At 40.4% G+C, this 12311-nt stretch overlaps 1 protein-coding gene across 1 annotated transcript in view; it reads right to left on the minus strand.

Moving 5' to 3' along the window:
• The window catches only part of LOC101172862 (potassium voltage-gated channel subfamily H member 5), a 103548-nt gene that overhangs the window by 28834 nt on the left and 62403 nt on the right, over nucleotides 1-12311 (minus strand). The window contains exons 9-11 of the mRNA XM_023951926.1: nucleotides 10370-10569; nucleotides 8383-8442; nucleotides 7574-7766 (exon numbers count right to left, since the gene is read on the minus strand). Coding sequence (XP_023807694.1) covers nucleotides 7574-7766; nucleotides 8383-8442; nucleotides 10370-10569 — 453 coding nt within the window. The remainder of the gene's footprint in view (nucleotides 1-7573; nucleotides 7767-8382; nucleotides 8443-10369; nucleotides 10570-12311) is intronic.

Here is a 12311-nt window from a genome sequence, read left to right on the forward strand (position 1 = left end):
TTGGTTTTTGGTTAAGCTCTTTGCTTGGGCCCCGTCCAGACTCCAGTTTGCTGCTGAAGCTCATTCAAATGACCAAAGCAGATTAAAGCCCCATAAAGGTGGGGAGACAAAAGCCCCTATAAACTCCTTTTAGAAGACATAATTTGGAGTTCAAACGTACACTTTAGACCAGTGTTTTTCAACCAGTGTGCCGCGGCACACTAGTGTGCCGTGGGAGATGGTCAAGTGTGCCGTGGAAAATTGCCCTCATTAACTGATCTAAAAGCATTTCCCATCTCCAGGAAATCAGCTCTTTGTTCATCCAAACAGGTCCTGATAAAACACTGAGTAGTTAGGAATATAAACGATCATAAAATACTTTTTTCTTTGTGTTTATTTGATTCTATTAAAGACATTTTGATAAGAATGACGGTAACGCGAAATAGCTGCAGCTATAACTGTGTAAGGAAAAGTCCCGCAGCTTTTACTGTCTCCACGACTCCACCAATCATTCTTGAAGGCTTAATCACATGTCATCAGGCTTAATCACATGTCATCAGTCTGACCAATCAGAAGTGGTTAAAGTCTCCACTTCCTTGTTCCAATTTAGCTCATAACTCAGTCAGTTCCGACAAACACTACATCTCCCATGATGCATTGGCTTAATGAGTCGTCCTTCTTACGCGTCTTGAAAACACAACGAACATACATTTTGTATGTAACTTAACTTTTATTACATCTTTTAGAAAAACATCTGCAACTTCCTGCTTTTTCTGCCACAATTATCACAAAAATGCACGTCAGATTGCCGGGGGGGGGCTGTAGATCAAAACAGACTATGAGTTTCTGCTTTTTTTTTTTTCTTTGGGATGCTGGTGTGCCGCGGGATTTTTGTCAAGGTTAAAGTGTGCCGTGGCTCAAAAAAGGTTGAAAAACACTGACCTAACCTGATAGAATCAAATGTTAAAGGATTTATGCTAAAGTAACAAGCAAACATATGTTTCTATGCAACTGCAATTGTCACTTTAAAAAAAGTTATGATAAATAATGAGTTATTTAACATTAAAGGGTAGTTACATTTATTTCTCATTACATTTAGTTACATGTATAAATAATATCTGGCCCTTTGAGGACAGACACTATGCTGATGTGGCCCTCAGTGAAAATTAGTTTGACACCTCTGCTTTAGACCTTTTCATCCAAGTGTTATAACCAATCCCTTGTCTAAATTTGGGGTTATATAATTGGTAGATGGGTTAAGCATTTTGGAAAGAAAAAAAACCTAAAACACAGTTTTAAAAAGTGAATGTTTATCAAAAAGTGCTAAATAAAAATAACAAAAATATAAAAATGTAATGTCACTCTGCAGAGCTGCTTCAGAAAATGTTTACATTTTTCTCTTTGGAGTTTTGGATACATTTTCATCGTAGGTGTGAGAGTCAGTCAGGCTGAGTAAAAATGAGAACGAGAAGCTGCTGACGGCGCCGCCCACCTGACTGAAGGGGCGGACCTACTGTCAGAGGTTAGCTTTCTAATCCCTGTGCCTTCAATTCCACCTTCCTGTTTGTGTATTTTGTGTTTCACGTTTAACGACTTGATTTCTCTCGTGTTTCTGTCACAATAATAATGGAAGTACGCTTCAGATCCATAGTTTTAGGTACTTCACTTTGTGTTCATATGTTTTCACTGTTGTTTTGTATTCTGACTTCTAAAAAGTCATAGCTGCTGACTTGGTCTTGGTGCATGGAAGGACAGAAGCATGTTCTTAACTGTGAGAGCTCAGTGTGTTTTTGTTGTGACATCCGTGTTTCCAGGGTCCGTGAGGAATGTTGGAGCAGCTGACTGCAGAGTTCCTGAAGGGATTTATCCACATGAGACCATTGCACATCTGTGGAGGAATGAATACAGTCGTAGTGTCTGCATTCATTCCCAACAAATCTGTTGATTAGCTGGACCGAGCTGCCCATCAGCAGAAAAGGAAATATGCAGTGGGGTGGGGGGGCAGGTTCTGTGTCTTTATCTCACTGAGCAGCTCATCAGGCGGCTGCTCTCAGCTGATGTGCTGATGCTGCTGTGAGCCTGCCAGGTCATTATCCTGAGCGGCGCGGCTTAGTTTTGGTGACACCGGTATCTGCAGCAGCAGCATTAACGGTCCTCACTGCTGTCATCGCCCTTCCAATAACTGCAGCTCATGCTTCCTGACTCCTGACCAGTGTTTGTCCTCCCACAGGGAGGGAATTTGTTGTATTAAAACTGATGAAGCATCGGTGACGGCTGAATAACTGTTATGTGGCTCCTGTGACTCCTGGGGGCTTCGCACAAAGCCAAGCCTGGCGTTTACACACCATCACAGAAGAAAGAAGACGCCAGGAAGTGTTGAAGTACACAACTCTACCAAAAGAAGTATAAAAACATAGGTAACCGGAAAAAAAACAACTAAAAGAGACTCAGTTTAAAGTTCCACTTTGATTATCTTTTTATCTATTGTCAAAGCGTTCCCATCCATTTTTTGCCAAAATCCAAAAACCTGTGTGACTTTCTAGGACAATTTCAGCAGAGCGGCAGGAGTTCATTAGAAATTCACCTCTGAGTTGTGAATCTCCTGCTAGCTTACAGCCCCTCACACCCCCAAGCAAACATTTATCCACTGATGATCCACTATTACTGATCAAACCTCTTAAAAAAGTTTAAACTGGTTGATCCATTCCATGGACTCTTGTTAGGAGAAGAAAGTAACTGTCTGCGGCCAGACCAAAGCCTCAACATGTGTTTCAGTGATTGCTGAAGTGCTGTTGACGAAACAAAATCTGACATTCTGACTGGAAAAATGATTTATGACAGCAGCTACAGAGGAAACCTCTTTTACAGAATCCTTTAATGTTTCGCCAGTTCCAAACTGGAGTGTCTGGCTTTGAGAAACAGGAAGAGGGCATGCAAGAAAAGCTCCAACTCTGGACTTTAGTGGCCTTCTTAACCACACAAGTTTCAGTCAAAAGAAAAGTTAAACAATCATCTCAGTTTTTATTGAACTCTGGGCCATCGGCACAATTATGTTGGGTGACCTTTCAAAACTCATATAAATATCCAGGCCCACTGAGAGACTTTTGAAAGCTCATTAATTTATTTTTTTTTTTAAACGGCGATATGATGTCATCAATTTCACGAAGTCTAATTTGCCCCGTGACAGACTGGCGAGCTGTCCAGGGTGCACCCTGCCTTCGCCCACAAGTAGCCGGGATATGCGCCAGCAACCCTGTGACCCCGAAAGGTTATAAAACGGCAGAAAATGAAATGTAAATGAAATGAAAAATAAAATCGAATTAATATGAGCGTTTTGCAACAATTATTTATGAGTCCACTGTCTTCTGAAGATAAACGCGTTGATGGTTTATTTAAAAATATTTTTTTAACACAAAATACAGACTCCAACACACACACCAATACACACACACACACGCTCACTAAAACACATACATCACACAGGGAAGAGGGACTTCTGATCTTCTGTCCCCCGCCCCATCCCTGGCGGAGGGAATCAGGCCCCTCTGTCCCTGGGGTGCTGGGTTCCTAGGCCCGGCGGCCCTCTATCCACACGCGAGAGGGCCCTGAGCTCTCTGGCAAGACCGGGAGCCGGGGATCATATCACATCTGAGCCAGGGGTGTCCGTGTCCCGGAGGTGTGGGTTCTGGTCCTGGCCCCTGGGCGCCGGCCTTCTTCATTTTTTCCAACTGCGGGCGAGCCTGGTCGGGCCACATTTATAAACCCGGAACACTGGAAATGCAATTTTGAGCTTAATTTTCTTTATATAAGTCCTCCTTCTTCAAAAATAATTCCGCAAAAGCATGTTAAAAACTTAAACCAAACCATTTTCATCAGTTCCTAAATAATGGAGACTAGGCTGAGGTCCACACTCACTCTTGAACCCTCTTTTCCGCAGGACCACTGTTGGAATTAGTCTTTGAGGCCCAGTTCAGCTGGACTCTGAGGTCCTCTCTGGATCTTCTGAAGTTCTGGCTGATGCTGAACACTGACTATAGTAGACCCTTTGATTCAACTGCACACATGGAGACTCGTGTTCTTCGTCAAGCTGGGATCTGTATGAACTCCTCTTTTATCATAGAGTCACGGTGTTGCGCTTTTAACAGCAGATCACATGACAGGATTTTGTTCTAGAAGGTAAACGACAGCTGAAATTTGGTTGCGGTGAGATTCTGACTGATCATTTTCACAACTATACAAAACAGGAAGGTCAATCAGACCAGCTGTGATACTCAGAGTCAGACAGCGTTCATACAGTCTGATTTGTGAAAAAAGCAGCAACTTCTGTTCATACAACGCTCAGCGAGATTCCTCAACCATAGGGTCAGCATCACAGCTCCTGAAGGCTGTGTCACACAGCACATTTTCCACATATTAAATTTCAGTCTCTCGTGATACAAGCGTGATGTACGGAATTCACAAGTGTTTATTGCGGTTTACAGTCGTCAATGTGTGCAGATGTCCGTCGAGGGTTTCGGCCGACAGGTCTATACATGGATTTGGTTTTGAGGTGTTTAAAATTTATAGTCGATTGAGAATCATGTAGTTTAGGCATATTTTACGTAGTTTATACAAAATTATTACGTATATCTAACACAATTGTGCATGATTTTTGCAAGACAAATTTGTCTTTCCACGACATTTGGATGTATGTCTAAAGGACTTTTCTCGCATGTACCACCAATATATAACTTTTAGATCGCGTATACGGCGCACATATCACATTCAAATTACGTAATTGAAGCCCAAATCCCTAATGAATTGTATATGAACAGAGCAATAATCACAAACTGCTCATGTTATACGTTGATTTACGGGTTGTTTTCGTGGTTATTTGTACTTCTGTAGTTTTAAAGGGGTTCATTCATGATACATCTTTGAAAATTCCGCAAAAAGACCACAACTTTTTTCACTTTTTCCACACATATTCACGTATGACCAACTTTTATCCGTGCAATATGTGCAAAATGGGTGTGTAACACGGCCTTCAACTCTTTCCTGTTTCTGTGCTCGTCCCTCTGAGCTGCTCTTAGCATCAAATGTTCCCCTAAGTATTCTACATCGAACAACCTTAACGGATTCTTTCTGATTTCCATTTTCAACTTGACTGTGCTTCACAGGAACAGCATTGATCGCTGGACCTGATCATACTTCAGTGTGACAAACAGACGTCTTTTAATCAAATGAGGATAATCAGTTTTTGAAAGAACCTGTTAAGTGTTGAGGAAAATAAACAGGGAAACTGTTGATGAGTGTAATTTCACAGAGCCAAACTGCAAAATTAAAATCAATACATAATATGAGTCAAAAGGCTGATGCAGCTGTTTATGAGAGTTCTGATGAGCGCTGGTGTAGAGCACACAAACCAGCGGCAGGACTGAGTGCCCAAAGCCTTTGCAGATACTCACAGCAGGCATCTTCTGATGCAGCTCTTTTAAAGTGGGGAGGGGGCCACAGACCTTCATGCTGCAGATGTCTGTATGGCAGCAAACTCATCTGATGATATGTTCATCATCATACCTGCACTGCGAACCAAACCATTCTGGTTCCAGCTGGACTCTCACAGCACCATGCAGACTCTCCTCCCTGGACAAACTGGCATTTGGGAATTCTGTGTTTGATTGTTTATCATACTTTCATTTTGTATGTGCGCCGTTGATGCTGCATTGATTTTGCTCCCTGTAAATGGACGAAACTTCAGGAAAAATGTGCAACATCATGATGTTTCTGTGCACACGCAGGCATTTATCTATAAACTTGTCAATTTACACCTGCGTCTTTTAGATCTATGTCCTAAAGGATGTGCTGAGACAAACTAAACCTCCACTACTTTAATGTTCTAGTACAGTTATGTTGCTGTTGTCACAGCCATGTGGAATAATGGCTGAGGATCCGGGTTGGATCCCAGTTCAGTCTAAAGGGCTAAACGAGGTTTGACCACAAGCCCGAAACTTGTCAACCTTGAACAGGCTGGAATCATGTGAAATAGGATCTATATGGTCTATTTTCAAACAGCTGATGCTTTGATGAAGGATTTTCTGCTGACAGAAAGTTGAATCTTAAGCTGCAGAACATACATGGACTTCTGCAGTTCAGGGTATTCAGTGGCTGCATTTGGCAAAATAGAAAAAGTCAAAGATCTTTAAATCCTGCCTTTCACAGGTGTGAACAGGAACTGGCTTCACCAGATCAAATGTTTTAGGACAGCTCATTTATTAGGCCGAGTAGAAAAAACTGTTTTATTGTTAATCTCTAATCTAAAATAATGCTTTGGACAGCCCCAGTGCTCTTTTTGTTTAAAGTGGAACTAAACAGGACAATCTTTGTAATGTTGCTGACATGGAAATATATACAATTATAAATTACCCATCATTCACCCTAACGAAAGACGGAATGAAAAACTTTCTGTTGGAAAAGTGCTTTTACACATTTCGAACAACATTGCAGCGTTTCCTTCATTATTGTATTGGCAATAAAATAAAAATTAATTTAATAGAAATGCTGCATTCTAGGTTTATGCATGATTTGGGTCTTTTTGCCTGAATATTAGCTTTTTATTATTTTATTTTAAAATAACTTGCTTTAGTATAAATGGAATGCAGAAACTGTTCACCTTTAGTGCTACACTTCATAATTTTACACTTATGATCAAGTTTGTGCCCGCCCATTTGTTTATGAGTTTGTTCATGTGCTGCAAATCTTTTTTTTACCCAACAGACAAAAAGAAGCTAGCAAAGAATAACAAGGGCTGCCATTTAGGCCCCAGAGAGAGAGGCGTCTGGAAAAGCACAGATAAATCCAATCTATTGTTATTATCAATATTAGTAAACTCTTGAGTAAAAACTGGTAAAATCTCATACACAGTCCTACACAAAAACAAATAGGCCAACCGTTTCTTTCTGAGTGTTAAACCACATTAGCCAGGCTAGCCTTACAAGCAACATTAGCCTCAATGGCCACCCCTTTAGCTAAAATAGTCAAATTTCTCTTATTATTCACATTAGTCTTTTAGCCACATCAACTTTATTAGTCTCATTAGCATATTTATCAGGACTGTCCACTTTATACTTTTTCTGTTTATTAGTCAAAGCAGCATTAACCATGGTGATATTGGTTTTACTATTTTATGAGTCACATGATAGTGTAGAGTCCACTCAAAAGGAGGACATGCCATGAGCTAAAATCCAGTGCAGGCCCTTAGGCAAGACCCTTTGTCTCCTAAGGGGATAAGCTGAAAGAGTAAATAAAAAAGGTTCTGAGTCCATTAGCCCAAATAGCATTAATAGCCTTCTTACTCTCATTAGCCACAGTAACTCGGAAGGCATTTTAGCTTCTTTCCTCACAATAGCTTACTGAACCATGTAAGCCTCATTGGCCCTAATTGCCACATTCACCTTATTGGCTACATTAGCCACGTTAGCTGACTTTTATAGCTGGTGTCTGTAAAGGCAGCGGAGTGTGTTAATGTGTGAGCAAATGCAACTGTGACTGTAAAGTGCTTAGGGTGTTCTAAGAAGGTAGTCAAGCGCTCTAACTATTTTATCTAGCCACATACCCAAGATGGCGATGACTTCATCATCCTGGATGACCTCCAGTGAGCCTGACACAACAAAGCAGAGGGTGTCCACGCTCTCCCCAGCATGGAAGATCAGGTCCCCAGGAGCACAGTGGATGGTCTGAAACTCCACGGCGAGGGACCGCAGGCAGCCATCACTGGCTAACCTGAAGGCTGGATGCTCGTTGAACACCTGAGGGAGAATCCGATCAACCATGAGAACACTCCGAAAAACACCTTCCTCCAAAAATGATGCGATTTGCTATGAAGAAGTATGTCATTCCTCTAAGAAAATAGTAGTCACAAATGATAACCTGTGTTACATGTCTAAGCTGGGTAGCTCGGTTGGTAAGGTGAGAGGCTACCATGCAAGACTCCAGGATTCGATTCCCGGAGGGGAATGAACAATGGTACTGAAGCAATTACCATATCAATGGCGAGCAATTAACATCACCCAGTGAGGGCCCTTGGGCAAGACCCTTAACGCTACTGCCTCCCGAGCGCGGTTTGGCTGCAGCTCACCGCTCCCCCAGGGGATGGGTCAAATGCAGAGAAAAATTTCCCCATTGTGGGATAAATTAAGTATCAATTATTATTAATAATATGTTTCCAGCTAGTTAAAATTGGTCCCCATTGGGCATGTGCACAAGACACAATAGGTGCGAGTTCTGTCATAATCCCTGCTTTCAGAAAAACAAAACATGTACATATTGGACATGTTTCTCAGTGTGACAGCGGTGTCAGAAGAGATACAGTTACTTCACTTGGTGTGCGACTCTGCACTGTCACATAGGTCAGACTGAACTCACCTTTCTGTTGAGGTGAACACAGATGTCGGCTCGCATGTCTTTGGGACAGATGGACAGCACCTGAAACAGAAACAAAAGAATTGCATTAAAACTCTTCATTAACAATTGTTTACAAGTTTACAAACATTATTTTTTGTATTCATGGTGTTTAGTTTTTGAGTTTGTTTTGTACAAAAGTGGTGCGTAATCTGTGAAAGCTGGTCTAGGCTGCATATGGATTCTCTGGTTGAGTCGGCCCTTTGGGATGGCCAGAGGCACAGGTCATTCCACCATATGGTCAGTTTTTTTAATGTCCTTGTTTTATATATTGGTCCAGCAGAAGACAGAGGAAGCTTCATTCAGAAGCATAGATTGTTGCTTAACCGTGTTTTGACCATGTGTTGCTTCCATGAATACATTTTGCACCTCTGCAAAAGGCTATCGGCCATAGAACTCTTGTAAAACACAGAGGGGATTGGATGTGTTGTGCTGACTGAAATTTGCTCCCGACTTAACGACATTCCAAAAGTGGCCAAATGGGCTGGACAAAGAGAAATAAAAATTGTATTGAACTGTCAATTGAAACTGTCGCCCTAATAATGTTCAAATTTGAACTCTAAAGAAATCAAAGTGGCTTTAAGAAAAACACATGCTTGAAGAGAAAACAGAGCAATAAACAATTAATTTTTTGCAAATGCAAATGCATAATACGGAACAAAATCGTTTTGGAAACCCTGGAAATTCAAACAGACGGGATTATGAAGCATAGTTTTAACTGCAAGCTATCAGCTACGTGGAGAAACATGGGAACAGAGCAGCTGCAGTTCGGTTAAGTTAGAAAGATCTTCACAGATTCGGACCTCCGGCCTCAATAACTCTTCTGATAAACATTCAAATGTGTCAGCAAGTAACTCAATCCTTTTGTATTAACACTGAGAGTGAACCACAAATGCATGTCATATAAAAATATGGATATGTATTCGCTTTTTAAAAGTTTATTGATTTTTACAGAATAGTGTTTCACAGAGTGTGCACTTTGTTGACGGTCCCTTGGCAGCCAGCTCGCTGCATGTCTGCATTCACAGCTTCAAGCGAACAATTCTGATTAAATAAATAAAATAAATATACTTTTTTTTAAATGAATTTATTCCTTCATTCTCTAAACCCATTTTGTCCCTTCTGAAAAATAAATATAAAAATCAAATATTTTTTAGACATATCTGTTCTATGATTTTTAACTGTTCCTTGGTAAAAAACAAAAAAAACAAAAGAAAAAATAAATACGGGTAGTGAATTTCATGTACAAATAAATAAGAAAGCTGCAGGTGAGGCATCGCCAGGTTGAGCCTCAGCTGCCCCCAGCTGTGCTGCACACTCTTTTTTTTTTTTTTTAACTTGTTCTGTCCAACAGCTGAGCAAACAGATTAGAGCTGAAGGCTTTTTGTGTTGGACAGGTTTTACTATCACAAAAAGAGGCTATATAGCTTCGAGAAACCAGAGTGTAGATTTGTATAAACCTCTGCTGTGCTGCACACTCTAATTACGTACTGTTTCAGTCTTTCTATCGTCAACAAAGACGATTTATTTTTTATTACTTCATTACTACAGTCAATAATAACAACGTTGGTGCTTTCTTTTCTATGCTACAATTTGTAAACGGAAGAAAAATTATTTAATGAAACTTTAAACAACACACTTTAACTGTTGCCAATCACACAGTGAATTAGCTACTCTGTTGGGTTTATACACTGACTGCTGATGTCAGTGCCTCACTAGCCGTGAACCTCATTGCACGTCACTGCTTAGTAGCCGGGGATGCAAGGGCATAATTAAAACATTATTCAATGTTTACATCAGATGAGTTTATAAAAAACATAGTGTGTTTAAAATCATGGTAGTCTGCATTTGAACTTTCAATATGAACTTTAAAAACAGAGGAAAAGAAAGGAAAACTCTTGTGCTCTGCAGCTACATCCCTTCTGTCCGTAGCCACGCCCATAAGCCATACCTTCTCCGTGTCGATGCCTTTGGTCATGGACCAGGTGGAGACGATGTAGTCCATGACCCGCTCGCTCAGGCCTTTGGGAACCTGGTAAAGCTTCAGGAAGTCCCTGACGTTGTTGAGCATCTCGTGGTAGCGGTTGGTGTTGGCATACATCTGCTGGAAGATGGTGGTCACGTTTCCAAAGATGGTTGCATAGAGAAGAGCTGCAGCAGAGAAAACAAACACAGTAAAAAAATAAGTTACCTTATTCATTTCCTGTCTAAAAGGCTCGTCTGTTGCTTTATTGTCAGTCGTACCTGCATGGTCACATTTTTTTTACTGGATTTCACATCTTTTTTTCTGTGCAGCCTGATGCATAAATTTAGGTTTTGGTGAGACACAAGTCAGACATTTTTCTTTTCTCTTTCTCTTTAAACTGCATGTACTAGTTATGTGCTTTAGACAGCTAATAACCTCCTCAAATGTTCAGTAAAAAATGTTAACAAACTTTAAAAAATGTAATGTGATAGATTTTTTTTTTCAGTTTTCAGTGGACAATTTTAAAAACATAACTAACTTCTTACTATTTATGTAAACATTTAAGCTGAAACTTCTTTAGTTACTTTCTTCACCATAACTTTTTTGATAAACGATTCATTTTTTAATAAATTCAGCCCGTACCATTTAACTTTAAAGCTTTTTCAAACATCATTTTGCATCTTTCAACTTTCCTGCCTGTGTTAAATCTCTTCAGGCAATTTCTAATAGCTTTTAGTTACCTAAAAGTCATAATACAGGGGTTGACCAGCCCAGAAATTTGCACTGGCCCACAGGGCCAGTAGTTTTTGAAAGTAACTGGCCCTGCCTGAAAGTTACTGGCCGGACACCACGCACAGCGAGACCCGCCGCCGCAGGCGGCACCCAAGTGACGGACGCCGCAACTTTAGGGCATGCCCCCCCGGAAAATTTTAATATGGTGCAATTTGGTGCATTCTGGTGACATCTAGCACTTATTTATACACTTTTCAATTACTGAAAACAGACCACATCAAATTGAAATCTGCTCTAGTCTGTTTCAGATATTTTGAAGAGAGCACTGCAGTGTAGCAGGAAAAACTAGTTAAGAAGTTTCCATGCTGCTTCTAATCACTGCTATTTCACATTGGTTCCTAATCAATAGTTAAGAAGTTTTATTTACTTTTTTGCTTTGACTGCCTTGAGTTTCTGCTTTTTGTTACTGTTTCAAAGTTACATTTACTGTTTTAGATCCTTAATTACTGTTATGTTGTTCAAATTTGCAGAGTTACTTGTTTAAAGTTGCAAAGTTGCATTTACTTTTTAGTTACTTTAGTTACTTAATGAAATTAAATAATTGAAAAATTAAATTACTGAGATCCTTCTGCTTTTGACTAGAAATACTTACTGCTTACAGTGTTGTAAAGAAAAACAAAATTAAGTACTTTGACATTATACTGCATTTGAGTCTGAGATTCAGGTATTTGGAGTTGCCTTTGATTAACATTCAGCTTAAAGCTTAGTGGATACAGTTTCATCTTCAATGCATTCATTAAATATCTTGCTGTCCATACTACAAATTCCACCCATTACTCCATCTTGGGGAGGTTTGAGAAACATCTGTGCGTTCGTTTACTCTTTGTCCAACTTTCCAAGCTATTTTCGCGCCATTAAGTTGCTCCGACGGATGCGGAGAGATGCGTGGTGCGCACGCATCTCCGCACCAGAGCTGAGCGTGGCGCGGTGCGCACCACGTGACCAAAATAATCATGGCGGACGTCAAACTTTCAAAGCGATGAAGACGAGGTAAATCTACACGTTTTTGCAAAATATACTTGATTGAAAAAGGTGAAAATTATATTGACCGTTAGATATTTTAGTGGCCCGAGCGGACAAGTGAAAAATAAAGTCTTGTGGTCCGTACTGCTCGAAAAACAGGACCGGGCCAGCG

This window comes from Oryzias latipes, chromosome 22 (assembly GCF_002234675.1).
Source record: "Oryzias latipes chromosome 22, ASM223467v1".
Taxonomy (NCBI): Eukaryota; Metazoa; Chordata; class Actinopteri; order Beloniformes; family Adrianichthyidae; genus Oryzias; species Oryzias latipes.